At 51.4% G+C, this 14,715-nt stretch overlaps 2 protein-coding genes across 4 annotated transcripts; one reads left to right on the top strand and one right to left on the bottom strand.

Moving 5' to 3' along the window:
- Positions 1-2,829: 2,829 nt before the first annotated feature.
- Positions 2,830-9,221, bottom strand: SMPDL3B (sphingomyelin phosphodiesterase acid like 3B). Of its 3 annotated transcripts, none has more exons than XM_085081082.1 (7): positions 9,133-9,221; positions 7,236-7,333; positions 6,562-6,705; positions 5,825-5,997; positions 5,493-5,673; positions 4,769-4,902; positions 2,830-3,749 (listed from the first exon to the last, which is right to left on the bottom strand). In XM_085081082.1, the coding sequence occupies exons 1-7, from the start codon at positions 9,183-9,185 to the stop codon at positions 3,366-3,368; spliced, it is 1,167 nt and encodes a 388-aa protein (XP_084937208.1). In that variant the 5' UTR covers positions 9,186-9,221; the 3' UTR covers positions 2,830-3,365. The 3 variants fall into 3 exon arrangements, with proteins under 3 accessions (XP_084937208.1, XP_084937206.1, XP_084937207.1); XM_085081080.1 differs by lacking the exon at positions 9,133-9,221 and adding an exon at positions 8,797-9,126; XM_085081081.1 differs by lacking the exon at positions 9,133-9,221 and adding an exon at positions 7,532-8,773.
- Positions 9,222-9,256: 35 nt separating this feature from the next.
- Positions 9,257-13,480, top strand: RPA2 (replication protein A2). Its single transcript, XM_085081087.1, has 9 exons — positions 9,257-9,405; positions 9,552-9,664; positions 9,738-9,839; positions 9,919-10,032; positions 10,721-10,795; positions 11,767-11,880; positions 12,173-12,283; positions 12,372-12,466; positions 13,159-13,480. Exons 1-9 carry the CDS (start codon positions 9,390-9,392, stop codon positions 13,241-13,243), a joined length of 825 nt encoding a protein of 274 aa, XP_084937213.1. The 5' UTR covers positions 9,257-9,389; the 3' UTR covers positions 13,244-13,480.
- Positions 13,481-14,715: the final 1,235 nt, after the last annotated feature.

The raw sequence follows: 14,715 nt of genomic DNA on the forward strand, positions 1-14,715 counted from the left end.
TCATGCTGTGGTTCATGGGAGGATCCTGCCATGGCAAAGTGCCCTTCTCTCTGCAGGCCTTGTCCTTGGGCTGCCTCAGTCTGCAGCTCCTAAAGCTGCCCCAGCTGCTTTGCCACTGTTACCTGCTTTGTTGCCTCATGCTGCACTTTGGCATACAAGTGACACTTAAGAGTGTATTTTGAACAGTGGTTGCTTTTGTTTTCTGAGTCAAGTCTTGTAAGTTGTACTCCAGAGCCCAGCTCAGCTGCTCTCATTTCCCAGCCGGCTCCTTGGGCAGGCTGAGGGCAGCATCCCCTGTCACTTGGTCTGCAGCGTGCCCTGGGCTTGCTGGGGACATCTGCAGTGACAAACAGCAAACTGATTGCAGGTAACCACAGGGCCTGCAATGTAGGGTTGAGAGAGACTGCCCAGGTTTGCTGAATTCAGTAATATTTAGGCTATACATAAGTTCTTTCCCAATGCAGCAACTGGGGCAGGTGCACTGTGGTGTGGGCAGAAGGCTGAAGTTCACAGTTCATATGCCAGCTGCTCACATGCCACAGAAAGAAATAGCTGAAAGAGGTGAAGGTGTTGCCTCTGTGGTCTGACACTGTCAGTTTGGATGTCTTCATCTCCTGTATTAAATGAAGGATTAAATTAATTTTAAATTTAATTAAATTAAAAGGGAGGAAACTTGCAGAACAATCTGAAGCCCGCTGCAGTGTGAATGCAGAGATGGAACAAAGTGGAGACTAGTCTGCAGCTGAATCAATGAGCTAAAGATGGTAGTAGCTTCCAGGAATATGTGTGCTTGCAGAATTCCCTGGGTTACCACTGTAACCTCTCCTCCCTGGTCTGGAAATACAAGGGTGCAGCATCCAGCAGGCAGGCCAAGAGCTCGATGTGAAGTACCCCATGGGCAGTGTGGTACCAACACATCAGACCCTAAGCTGCCAGGCTGGGAAGCAGGACTTGTTGGGGAGGAGCTGAGATCTCATTGGGACCCTTCAGGAGAGCAGGAATAGCTTCCTGTGTAGAACAGGTGAGTGGCCAGGTGAAGTGTACACTTGTGCAATTACACCAAGGGCTTTGAAACCCCAATAGCACCAGCAGACCACAGGACTGCAAGACATAACTTGGGACAAGCCAAGGACTTGGGGCTGTGCAATGGCTGTTGCTGGGCTTAGACATCCATTGCTGTTTACAATGTGTTTTTTCAAAAGCAGGCAAATACAGTCAGATCATCTGTAGATTCTTTGATGTCAAAACTCTCAATCTAGCAGCAGTAGGTAAAGGGGTAGCAATGTTTCTGCTTTCACTTCTCAACACCAGGTACAGCTCCTCATCCACAGGAGCTGTGTAGTGTCACTGGGCCTTACCTGCTCGGTGTGGGGAGGGAATACTGGTGAAAGAGGGAGAGTGTGAAGTAAGAGACTGGAGTGAGTTTAGATCTACAACCGTGGAGTTTGCGTTGCAGTTGTTAAATGACCCTTCCCCAGAGGTCCCGTGACCTATAAAGCAGTAAGAGGTACCTGACATTCCAGCATCACAATTAGTGCCTGAAACTTACTCTGAGAGGAGAGCAGCAGCTTTCCAGAAGCACTGGTGGTGAATGTGGTTATTGTCTTCTGCTTTGTATGAATTTTCCAGAACTGATGTCCTCAGAGAAGCTTTAAGAGAGAAACAGCTAAAGAGCGTGAATCTGCTCTCCATCCCCCTATACATCACCCTTGCTGTTTCTCTTGTCATAGCATCTGACAAACATCAGGGAAAGGCTTCAAGTACAGTTGCAGAATGGTAGAGGAGGAAGCCTTTACAGCCGGGGCCCACAGAAGGTGGGTGAGGGCATGCTGGCCCCAAAACGGCCCTCGGGCGAGAGCCGGGAGCTGCCACATGTCCCGGAGGCTGTTGCCAGTATTCCTCATATTGGCTCACTCTTCTCACGGGGCAGAGTTACCCCACCCACCCCTCTCTCCTGTACCACCAGGCCTGTCCCCAGCATCGCCTCGGGGTAACTCCCATGCCCCGCGGGCGGCCCCATCCCTGGAAGCAGCACCCGCCCTGGCCCGCTCCTCCCGCGGGGCCCCCGCGCCCCGCACGGCTCCGGCAGCGGTACTCCTACACCGGGGCAGAGCCGCCCCCAGCCCTGCGGCCCCGGACTCGCGTGTCCCTCCATAGCCCCTGTCCACGCTGCCCTCCGAGGTGCTTCCGAACGAACCGGATCTCAAAGCGGCCCGGCTGGCACCTGCCAGCTCAGTCCTCCCGCTACGAACAGGAGGATTTCAAGACAAGCAACACTGGCAATTACCGCCTGTCTCCCACCGTTCCCTCTCAGGTCTGCGTTTGCTCTAGAGAGCTCTGATGACACAGCGCTGGAGGGGACAGGGGCGGGGGCTGCGAGCCCTGCAGCCCAGGAGCAGAGTGGGTTGTACACAGTGTAGTCAGGTGTGTTCCCGTGGGCAGTGAGGTACACATCAGACCTTGTGCCGACAGGCCTACAGCGGGTCCTGGACCTTAACTGGGTGTTCGAGCACCTGCAGCATTGCTCTGCACAAGCTCAAAGGGGTTTCCGGGGCAAATGCCAACCCCGGCAGCAAAAGCACGACCCCTCCCACTGTCACTGCCCAGAGCCACCTTCACACAACACAGAGCACTCATCCTGCACCCCATCCACCCGTACCTGGAGTCCAATACCAGCACTGTGTACTGGTTCCCTCCAGGGTCTCAGAGCAGCTGGCAAACCCAAGGCTGTAAATCACCACCTCGGATCTCACTGGGGAAGTGCCCCAAGCTGCTAAGCCCAGATGATGGATGGAACTCAGTGGAGGCAAGTGAAGAGAGCACATAAGAAAGAATGAAGAGAGCTATTTATGCTCAGCAGCTGAGGGGGAAATAATCAACAGTGCCTCATGTTCAGTACTGAAATATCAAAGGTTGCTGAAGTCCAGCAAGGTGGAACAAGGCCACCACAACAAGACTTCCTGAGTCACCAACTGTGCAGTCTGGCAGAAGTGTTGCCAACATAAGGAATGCTGGCAGCAGCCTCTGGAACATGTCGCAGCTCCCTACCCTCTCCCATTGCCAGTTTATGCCCATGGGGAGGCCTGGTCTTCATCTGATTTGAGGTTGCCCCAACAGTCCCAGCAGAGGGGAGACAAACTCCTACTGCAGTCAGTTTGGCACAACAAGGCTCTCATAAACATTGCCCTTCACACATCAAGCTTGTGTAGAAAATTTCAAATCAGCATCACAGAGCTTTTAGTAAACATTGATGATTTTTTTCTGGTTTCCAGTCAAGTTCTCAATGCCAAAATCACCAATTCACATGTAGTGTAGTGTGATATCATGCCCTCCTCCTTTTCTCTTGCTCTTGGCCATCACAGCACTCACTGAGGACTGAGAAATCCTAAGAACATGCAGAAAACCAAAAGCCAAATACTGCTGGTAGCAGAGGCAGAGCTGTTGGTTTTCACACACTCATTGTACTTTGTAAAACTGACTTCCCTGATGGCACACAGGTGATCCACACGGCATTCCTGCTTGCATGGTGCCAGGTCATATCTGGCAGAGTTAAACTCGTAGTACAGCTGCAGGTAGTGTGGGTCCCTTGAGATCATCTCCAGCACCATCTGCATGGAGCGTGTGGAGCCATCAGGGACCTGGAAAGTTTCTGTTAGCCTGTACTCTTCTTCCCACTCTGGGAACTCTTCATCCCATGGTAAAGCCATCATGTTGGCATGAGTAAGGTTCAAGTAGTAAGTCACCATATCCTGAGAGAGACAAAAACAGAAGTGGGGAGACACCAGTACAAGACAGGCCCTGCAGTGAGACACTGGGCTGGGCTTGGAGCCTGCTGCAGCATTCCCCACCCCAGGGGCCTGGCTGCCCCTGACAGGGCTTCCTACTGCGATGTCCACCTGGGAACTCCTCAGATGAGAGCCTCCAGAACGCACCCCAAACGAAGCCTGTGTCCTAAGGGGTGAAGAGGTGGCTTTGCTCTGCCTGATTTTGATCTCGAAACATCAGAAACTTTGAGCCCAGCCTGCTTCAAACATTGGTTAGTTACTATCAACACTGTCCAGCAGCAGAAGCAAGGGCTGGAGGGGTGTTACTTCCTGAGCAAAGTTATTTTCTCAATTGTGAACAAACTGAAGAATCAAGTTTTTCACAACTTCTGTTCTCAGTCTATTGCCCTCTTTTTCTCTGCTTTACTGGCTCCCCAGCCTTGCACAGTGTATTTTAGCATTCACTTCTATACTATAAACATGTTAACAGAGCAGTTATAGAGAGCTTCGTCCACTACAAAGGAGGGCACAAACACCCGTCCTCCACCTCTTGGCAAACAAGAGACAGGAAACAGAAGCTACCCCTACAAATCACCTCAATTCAGATCTACTCCAAATGCATCACTTCAAGTAGAGGGACATGAATATTTTTTCAGATGGTTTAAAGATTTTGTAGGGGGTCTGACAAGCCTGTTATTACTCAGAGTAGTTTTGTGATCCATGTTATCTCAGGAGCAAAGCAAGTGTCAAAGGAAACTCGCTAAGGACATGAAGAATGCAAGAACTGCCTGACCCTTCCCTGCAGGATGCACTGGCTGCCAGGGCCATGCCTCGACTCACTGACACTCTGACTGAATCTTTGTGCCAGACACGAGGCTGAAATACCCTGGGTCAGTCCTCTCCCAACACAGCCACTCAGCTCCTGTGGTCCTGCCTGTTCCTACTACAGGGGGGAATTAAAATTGTTCCAGAACTGCAGTGTGGTGCACATGGAGATCCCCTACCAAGATCTGAAGGGTGTCCCGATCATAGTCGATCACCCGAATCCCAGGGTTGTTGGCTCCATTATTCACTCCAGGTAATGTTGTTTTCCAGGGAGTCACTCCGGGGGCCAGGAACATGACATTGATTGGAGTACCTTTACAGAAATGCAACGCTAACTGTGATTGGAGACCTTGGTTTGTCCCACACCCTGTCCCCATCACAGTGAGCACCCTGAGCTGATCGCACTGCTGCCAGCACCTTTGTCACCAGCTCCTGGTCCCACCACATACACACAGAAAGATTAACACATGGAACAGCAGTGGGGACTGAGCAAAGGGCTGCTACAGCCAGGAATGGGCTTTCCAATGCTGGCAAAGACTTCTGCAGTGAGGGTGGCCAGGAAACCAAAGTCAGCAAAGGTGTTCACCCAGAGCACCACACACCCACAGAGATTCAGCACTGCTCCCTCAGCAGTGCCCAAACCCCTCAAGAGGGAACAGGCAAGAAGCCACCAGGCATTGAGGGGAAACAACAACATTTGAGAGTGAATGGGAAGAGGGCAGGAGCTACAGACTGGGAGCAGAGATGAGAACCACTGTTGCCTCTTGCTGCCGAAAGCACTGCAGAAGCTTTTGTTGGCTTCTCAGCTGCTTTCAGCCAACAGCCACTGAAAACTTCCACGGACAGTGATTCTGAGAGCTGGCAGAGCTGTCACACAAGTGCTTGGGTGACCAGAACACGTACCTGTGTCACTGTAAAACATGCGAAAGCTGTCTGTGTGATGGTGCCCAAAGAACTGGGCAGCAATCACCCTGTGGTGTTTCTGCACAATTCCCAGGTACCGCTCATTAAAGCCCCTCCGGAACCAGGGCTTGCCCCGTTTCTTCTCGAAGAAGCCGGGAGGGACGTGCCCTACAATGTAGACCTGCAGAAGCAAGAGCTGCCCTGAGCACACAGCCCACACTGCCCACAGAGTACTGTCCAGCTGCAACTGCACCCAGAGGGAGCAGAGCAGGAAGAGCTTCCAGGCTGGGAGAAGCCCTCTACAAAGGTTGTTTATTCAGTCTTTTTAATACCATTTCATCTGCTCTAGAGGCGTTCATCAGTGTTTCTTCCAGCCACTGGAACTGCCCCCCAGGATCCTCCTCACCGGCCGTCTCATCATTCTGGTCATAGTACAGGTTGGTGTTGAGGACAATCATCCGCCCCCTCGTCCCTGGGCCAGGCAGCTTCTCACTGTAGAAAGCTCCTTAAAAATGCAACCAATGGAAAAAGAGCTGGAGGTCTGGTCACACTGGTGGCTGTGCTTGCAGATCCCTTTGGTTCCACCTCTCTCTGTTCTCCTTAGCAATAGCCACAGCAGGGTCACTGCCTGGAACAATGCTCTGACTGCTCCAGGATGTGGATTTGGAGCGACTCTTCCCCGTGTATCTCTTGTCATTCTCTTGCGTCTCCCAGTGAAGGGAGACCCGAATGGGGACAATGGGCAGCACCAGGAGCTGGGCAGCTCTGGAGAGCCACAGCACTGCCTGCATCAGCTGCTACATTTAAAGATATTTTTCCTCTCTCTACAGTTCACCACGCTGCATTCTTTCCAGTAACTTGATGATGGCAGGAGAGACTAAAGTATAAAATAATTCCTCTTCTTGCAAGCAGGAAAACTCCAAGCCAGAAACCAGCATTAAATTACACCCTTCCTCTGCAAATCCTCTACTGTTGCTCTGAACATAGAGGCAAGGAAAATTGTTCATTATATTTTCCTACCCTCCTCATATCCCCAGCGTGCTCTAAACATGAGCCAGTGGTGCCAGACCTGCTCTGAAGAGAGGAAGGGAGGCATCATTCAGCCAGGGCCGCCACAGTTCTGCTGTTTCATTGTAGATCCGGTGCTCCTTCCCAGGAAACTGATTCTTGGGGTGGAAGTCATGATTGCCCATCGCTGCATAGACTTTAGTACCTGGAGACAGAGCAAAGGAGGCGCAGAGGAGTGCTGCCGAGCTCCTCCAAGCTTCCCGAGGCACTCCCCCCCCCCCCCCCCGCCTCGCCCCCTTCTGGCATGGCCACGAGTTTTGCCAAGGCCAGTCACCCTCTGCCCCAGGGCACCATGGGACAGAGGGTGCCCTTGGGACCCGCCCAAGGGACAAGCCACCCACAGCCAAGTGACTGAGCTGTCACCAGCACTAACGTTCCTTGCCCCCTGCTGACACAGGTTATGTCGGAGGGAATCTCGCAGCTTTTTCTGCCTTAATGACTACTGACAGAAACCTTTCTTTTCCTCTCTCCTGATTGAGCTAATCTGGAACATAAGTGTGCATCAATTCTGTATGGCACAGCAGAACTGAGGCCACTGGGAAGAGGACAAACAAGTCCCAGTGACCACAGCCTTCTGTGCCTTTCCCTGTCCCAATTCTGTCATTTCTCCATCCTGGTTAGCCCTTCCCATGAGTCTCTGTGCCCTGCTCCCCTTCTCATCCCCTCAAAACCTACCTGGAAATGTCTCTTTTATCAGAGAAGTCAGATTTGCTATTATGTGCAGAACCTTTTCTTCTCCAAGCTGCTCATTGGGGACATGAGGAGTGTCATCTCTAGAAAAAGAGAAGCAGCACAGTCGCTGCCTGGGACTAACAGGGCCTGTGCTCATTGCTCACAGCAATGAGCAAGGCAGAGAAACTTGCCAACTCTTCTCTATACCTCCTACAAGAGAACGGTGAAGCTTTTGGGTGCAGAAGTCAGTGCTATGCTGACTGGCCAAGACACTGAGGGAGTTACAAGGAATTACTCACAGGGAAAATAAGCTCCACTCCAAACCTGCCAGAGTCAAGGAGTGTCTGGACAACGCACTCAGGCACGGGGTGGGATTGTTGGGTTGTCCTGTGCAGGGCCAGGAGTTGGACTCCATGATCCTTGTGGGTCCCTTCTAGCTCAGGATATTCTGTGATTCTATGATTCACTTTACCTTAAAACCCATATGCACAAGGGTATGAAGGGAAGGCTTGCTCTCTCTCAGGGTGTGTCACAGGCACTAAAGGTGCCTGGAAATATTGCAAGGATCAGAACTTTGCAATCTGAGAGCACCATCTGATCTGCAATAATAAAGCAGAGCTGTTTGCACAACTGTGATCACCATGACACAAGGGAATGCCTTCAGTAAGGCAGCAATCTAGGGCTGCTCCACACCTGTGTTTGCATTAAGGTTTATGGAATTTGTAAATTATGCTGGGCTGTCCACATGCCCACTGGAGAGAGAGAACATTCAAAATCTGGTCAAAGGACTGGGGAAAATTGCTTGAGGGAAAAAGAATACTCAACATAAGATCACAAGGACCAATAACTACATCTAAGCAGGAACAGGCATCTTCAAGGACAAAAAATTAAAACATGGTGCAGGCAACAGCCCTGCAAACTGGGACTGGAGGTTACAGCAAGCTGAGGTTGCACCATCAAAAGAATGACCATACACGCAATCACCATGCAAAATAAAGCTTTTATCATCTGTAAGTGCAATTGAGGCCTCTACACAGGACAAGAGGCCCACCTCTGGGGACCATAGCAGGAGAGAACAACCTCCACTGGAGAGGTTCCTCTGACTCTCAAAGCAAAACAGCCCCTTCTTGAGACAGGTCTCCCAGGTGCCTCATCGCAGAAGAAATGCTGCAAGCCTGGTTTACAATGCTCTCCTCCCACTGCTCTGACCAGCAGAGCCTGATGTGCTAATACACAGCCCACAGCCCCCTTCCCCTCGCATTCCAGGTACTTTGAGTCAGTGTGCAGTCAGACAGGGCTGGACAGGATGCACAAGCGAAGGACAGTGAGTTGTGATCCTTTTGTCACTTCACTGCCACGAGCTCCTTGCTAGTGCCGAGAGCCCTCGCTGGGGTTGTGGTCTCCTCCAAACCCCTGTTTTGCATTACGAGGCACATCCTCACCTCTCCTTTTCAAAGCAGGGACCACGGAAAGAGCCCTGACACCCCACAAGCTCCGTATGGGCTCCACCGCCCTCCGCCCGCCCAGCCCCGGGGTCCCTCCCGGCGGGCCGAGTCCCTCTCACCCAGTCCAAAGCACGAAGTCCGGCTTGGCCAGGCGGCCGCGCATGGCCCGGGCGGCCGAGCTGAGCAGGCTCCAGGGTGCGTCGCACAGGTAGCTGCCCCAGGGCCCCACGGGCCCGGCCCGATCGCCGCCCGAGGGACACGGCCGTCCCGCCGCCGCCGCCGCCTCGTACCCGGGGTCCCAGTGCAGGTCCGTGAGGTGCCAGAACCGCCCGGGGCTGCCACCTGCACTAAGCAGAGCCACGGCCAGCGGGCACAGCAAGAGCAGCACCACGGGCTGACCCACGGGCTGCATTACAGACACCAATGTGCTGCCCCTACCTGAGCGCTGCCCCTACCTGAGCGCGGCCCTGCCTCTCAGCCTCGGCCTCGGCCCCGCCCCCTCATCCATGTGAGACCGGGCAGCGCCCACTCTCAAAATGGCGGCGGCGGCTTCCCCGTGGCCTCCTCCTATTGGGAGATGCTGAAAGACGGAGGGACGCGATTGGCTGTCGGTTGGCAGAGCTGCGGTCCCGGATTGGGCGGGAGGCGGTAGGCGGTAGGGCGCGAGTGTCGGCGCGCGCAGGCGGGTGGCGGCAGGTCGCGGAGAGGCGCCATGTGGAGCGGACACGGTACGCGCGGGCGGGACAGGCCGCGCTCGGCGCCTCCTGCGGACGCGGGGCCCGAGGCCGCCGCCGCTCCCCGTGATGGTGGCAGAGGCGGGGACGGAGGCCGCGCCCCCGCTACCGCCTCACGGTGCCTCTCTCTCTTCCCTTAGGGAACTTCGATGGCGGGTACGGCACCATGGGCGGCGCGGGACCCCCGGGCGGCTACACACAGTCCCCGGGCGGGTTCGGGTCGCCCGCCGGCGCCCAGGGGGAGAAGAAGCAGGTAGGCCGGGCGGGGGCCGCGGGAGGGGGCCCGAGGCCGAGGCCGGCTCTGACGGCCCCACCGCCCCTTGCAGCGGAGCCGCTCCCAGAACATCGTGCCCTGCACCGTGTCGCAGCTGCTGGCAGCGGAGCAGGTCGACGAGACCTTCCGGATCTGCGACGTGGAGATCTCGCAGGTGAGCGCCGGGGCGGTCACGGTCGGGGCAGACCCGCGTCCAGCGGCCGGCCCGAGCAACCCTTACCCCTCCGCCGCAGGTCACCGTTGTGGGCATCGTCCGGCACGCGGAGAAGGCGCCCACCAACATCCTCTATAAAGTGGACGACATGACGGCAGCCCCGATGGACGTCAGGCAGTGGGTTGATACCGATGTAAGCATCGGATTTGCTATGAACAGGCTTCTTTAGCAGCTTTTGAGAGCAGTGAGTAGAGAAGTGTTGTAGAATTATGGTGTCTCAGCTGGAAGGAACCCGTAAGGATCATGAACACCAACTCCCTGTTCTTCACAGAGCACTCTTATCCAAAAGACGTGGCTTTTCTGAAAAGTACTTTAGGGATAACGTGTCCCTGAAATCCAAGGAAGATGCTGCTGTATCAGAGGTCACTGGTGCTGTATATGACTGTTTGCCTATTTAGAATAGCTGAGTTCAGTTGAACAGTTTTGGGAGAGTAATCAGGCAGTTGTTCAGTTCCTTTACTTCAAGTTTAGTGTGAGTTTAAAGATGGCTCTGGCCTGCCCCATTCCACAGCCAGATTATGGAATTCAACACCTAATTTTTTACCATCCGGGGTTCCTTTCCTTTTATTGCACTGTGAGAATCTCTCATAAATGGACAGAAACAGCAGAGCAGACAAATGGCTCTTACTACTCTGAAATGTACCAATGTTTTTCTTTATTTTTTATTTACAGTTATGTTGCTCTAACTGCTCTTACTGGACGTAGGAATGCACATTGTTTGTGTTTGCTTGAGATGAGCCTGCTTTGCTAAGTTGTTTATTGTGATAATTGAGAAATTTAAACATGAATCAACAAACCTCTCTTTTTTCCCTCTCTGTTAGGAGGCAGGAGGTGAGAATGTTGTGGTACCTCCAGGAACTTATGTCAAAGTAGCTGGTCACCTTCGGTCATTCCAGGTAAGGTCATGTTAGTGGAGCAGAGGTGTGAAGAATTGGTGATCTGGTTTAGTGTTAGTGGGCTGCTTCAGAATATCCACTTAATTGTGGTCTCTGGACAAATCCTTCAATGTCTCTGCCAGGGTTGTATTTAATAACACCCAAATTGTTCCTGAATACAGAGGACTGTTTAAAATGAGAATCCTTTCAAAACGCCCCTCATCATCAGTGTGTTTAGAGCAGAGCAGAATTCTGGCCACAAGGTTCTGGGGTCTTGGTACTGTCAAGCTTAGACCAGGTTCTGGTTCATGGGGAGACTTCTTGTTGCACTCCATGTAGCACATGTGGTTGCCACATAACTAAATATTCAAATGATGGTGCATGCATTAAGGTGCAGTTAATTCCTAGCTGGTTAGAAGGAGGAGGGACTCTTGTCTCCATTGTCTTTCAAAATCACCGCCCTCCCCCATTGCTTGCTCCCTCCCTGTGGGATGGAGGAATCGAGGCATTCATTCCACACTTCCCATGGGCAGGCAGGTGTCCTTCTTCCTCCTTTCACCAGTTTTATAACTGAGCGTGACACTGTCTGGTCTGGGTTCTCCCTTGGAGCAGTGGAGGTCCCAGCAGTGTCTCCTCCCAGCCTGACACTGGAGCTGTGTGAGAAGCAAGAAGGTCCTTGGGTCTGTGCAAGGGTTGATGAGCAATGACGGAAACATCCCTGTGTTACCAGCACTGTTTTCAGCAGAAGTCCAAAACTAGCCCGTGCTACTCTACCCCAGCCAAAACCAGCATGAGTTGTAGGTCAGAATGTTTTGGACCAGCTGCATGTAGAGAAGCTCTCTCCCCACTGCTATCCCACCCACTCCTGAATGGGATGCGGCTGTTGGAGGGAATGGCTGGGTTTGCTGTTAGGCATCTTCCTGTTGCTGTGTTGTAAATTGTTTTCTTTGATTTATGTTTGGTTTTATGTTTGTTTTTTTTTCTTCTGAAAGAATAAGAAGAGCTTGGTAGCATTTAGGATCATGCCTCTGGAAAATATGAATGAGTTTACTACACACATGCTAGAGATTGTCAATGCACACATGATCCTCAGAAAAAATCTTATGGTATGTACAAAGATCCTGATTCCATCATGGCCCTTCCTGGGTGACTGGTAGATCTCCCAGGGACCTCTGGCTTCGCTGGGAAAACTGTCTAATTGTGGGGCTGGAAAGCTTAAAGCTGGGCTATGCTGAAGGTGTAACAGGATTCCTGGCTTTTTTGCAGAGAGATTGTGTTGCAATCCACTTCCATAAGAAGCTATTTTTACTTAATGTCTTTGAAATAACAATGACTCTTCAACGCTGTGAGCTTGGGTAGCCTGGCTAACCACAGCACTTTTATTCTCTTAAATTCCAGTCAGCATCAAGAATGCCACAGTCATTGTCCTCTACTGGGATAAGTGACATGGCGGGCTACGGAGCAGGTGGTAGCCTTCCAGTGAATGGGCTCACAGTGCAGCAGAGCCAGGTGGGTGCCAGCAGCTTTTCTGGGAGCACAGCAGTGGCAGCAGAGGCTCCTCCAGTGTGATGCAGTGCAATGGTTCTTGCTCCTCCAGGTGCTGAACTTGATCAAAAGCTGCCATAGCCCAGAGGGGATGAGTCTACAAGACTTGAAACTTCAGCTCCACAGTATGAGTGCATCAACAATCAAGTAAGTGTGTAGAAATGAAGTATGTTATGGAAATCCAGGCAGCCCTTCCAGAGGCAGAGAGGACAGTGGACAAGCCCAGACACTCATCTGTGAACCAGCGTGGCTAATTCAGGTGGTCCCAGCAGTACAGGAACCAGAGCTTTTGAAGGATTCACTGCCCTGAATGAGCTGTTGCCAGTTGCTTTGCTCCCTGTTTTCAAGACAAGCTGTTTATCAGTTCAGTGGCAATGTACTGCAGTGCCTCAAAAAGGAAAAATACTGCAGTATTTTTCCTGTTCAAGGACTGCCTTGCTCTCTGCACACTGATAAAAAATTTAGGAATAGTTCTCCTTCACTGCCTCATAACTTGTCCTTGAGACTTACAAAAATAGTCATTGAGTTCCATGACCTTAGTGTGTTCTGTCCCCTCTAGAGCAGAGTGATGTGTACTACCTGGGAAGTGCAGAGAGTGGTGACTCAGGCAGAGTCTGAGCTGCGGGGGGAGCACATTGCCATAGCTTTGGAGAAACTTACTGTGTCACTTACACTTGCCCATGGGACAGAGACACCAAGAGCTTCCCCTGGCAGCTGCCAGGAGGGAGCTGTTAGGATGGTGTCTGTAAATGGGAATTCCTTGGCAGAAAGGTGGTGACTAATCTCCCTTTGCTAACCAATTGCTAGCTAGTTACCAACTCTGGGGCTTTTTCTTCAAGGCAAGCTGTGGAATTCCTCAGCAGTGAGGGACACATCTACTCCACGGTGGATGATGATCACTATAAGTCAACGGATGCCGACTAAAGTTCCTTCCATCTGATTTTAGTTCCAAGCAAATGTTTGTCCATGTTTCAAGATACCTTGCCGAGCTCTGTGACATGGAGGGTGACCTTTGCTCTTTGTGGAAAGTCTTGGTTACTCTGTGAATGCCGACTCCTTGGAATTTAAGGACAAGCAGAACATGCATGATTCTGGTAACTGGACCTGATTCTGTGTTGTGACCATGTGACTGAAAGCATAAACAGACATGGGAAAGCTGAACTCCTCAATGCTTCAGAGCCTTCACTTTGTTTTGGCTCCTTAGGGGGTGCCTGGTAGAAGGAAGAGCCTCATTATGATTTGTCCTTTGTTTCTAGAGCTGTTTCTCCTAACTCAGCTTCCATTCCCTTTTCTTCACAAAGTGGGTAGCCAAGAGTAATATTCTACTAACGTACAGCAATCATGAAAAGGTATTTTTCTTGTTTAGTTTATGCATTTAAATCTATATTTTTACTAGAGCTGAGATTGTTACTAGAGCTTTTGAACATTTCCAATAAAACTTTGAGGCACCTTGCATCACATGTGACTCTAGAGGCTTTTCTGCCTTGAAGAAGAAAACTGCTTGACAAAACCTGGGGTTGAAAGCACAACTCATACTTTAACTATGCTTATTTTTTCCTTAGCTTTTTGCTTTGAAGGTTCAAATTGAAGTGAATGTCTGGTCAGCAAGAAATAAGTGTACTACTGAAGAAAAGAACATGTTGTATGAGTGTTCCAAATAGGGCCAGAACCATTTCTGCCACCAAAACAGACTCGCCAAGGGGGAGTAGTCATAGCCCCAAAGCTGCCAGAGCTCAAGAATTGTTTGGACAACACACTCAGGCACAGGGTGGAATTGTTAAGGTGTCCTGTGCAGGGCCAGAAGTTGGACTTGAGGAGCCCTGTGGGTCTCTTTGAGCTCAGGACATGCTATGCTGTGCCAAAAGGTATGCTGTGCTTTTAGCTGAAGCTCAGATGAACTACACTACATGAAACAAGTTTTTTTCTTTAAACCATTTTTAAAGCGTAACAGAAAACCAGTTAGGATACAGGTTGATACTGGTGGTGGATTGGAGATAAGTGATTTGTGTTTCCTGTTTCTCTGCATGCCCTGCCTTGTTCAGGAGGCTGTGGGGGTGGCTGGTGCAATGTTACTGTCCCTGTAGTCAATGGTGAGCTTCCTGGGGTAGGAAACAGATCTGGTGGGCAATTGTTTTACCTTTGTAATGAGAGCAGTTCAAGAGTCATAAATATTCAGGAGCATTTCACGTGTGTAGTGTAGGTGTTCCCACAGAAGGAACTGTGGTTTTTGTGCTGAAAAGTAGGACCCAGATCTTACAAGCTGAACCGCTAAGGCACTGAACTGCACTTGCTGCCTGCTAGGTGGGAGCTGCTGTGCTGTGCTGTGCTGACCTGTACTTCAACTGCAGCTTGCTGAATGCCCAGAGATGCAGGGCTTGCTGGAATAGCATGTGTAC

This window comes from Lichenostomus cassidix, chromosome 23, assembly GCF_008360975.1.
Source record: "Lichenostomus cassidix isolate B80296 chromosome 23, HeHo_3.0, whole genome shotgun sequence".
NCBI classification, from domain to species: Eukaryota; Metazoa; Chordata; class Aves; order Passeriformes; family Meliphagidae; genus Lichenostomus; species Lichenostomus cassidix.

Coding starts and splice junctions, on each gene's coding strand:
- RPA2 (XM_085081087.1), top strand. Junction 9,665..9,737: donor CCCAGGGGGAGAAGAAGCAG/GTAGGCCGGGCG, acceptor CGCCCCTTGCAG/CGGAGCCGCTCCCAGAACAT. Junction 9,840..9,918: donor GCGACGTGGAGATCTCGCAG/GTGAGCGCCGGG, acceptor CCTCCGCCGCAG/GTCACCGTTGTGGGCATCGT.
- SMPDL3B (XM_085081080.1), bottom strand. CDS start 9,089: ATGCAGCCCGTGGGTCAGCCCGTGGTGCTGCTCTTGCTGTGCCCGCTG. Junction 4,903..5,492: donor CATGTTTTACAGTGACACAG/GTACGTGTTCTG, acceptor ATTTCTGTAAAG/GTACTCCAATCAATGTCATG. Junction 3,750..4,768: donor GGGACACCCTTCAGATCTTG/GTAGGGGATCTC, acceptor TGTCTCTCTCAG/GATATGGTGACTTACTACTT.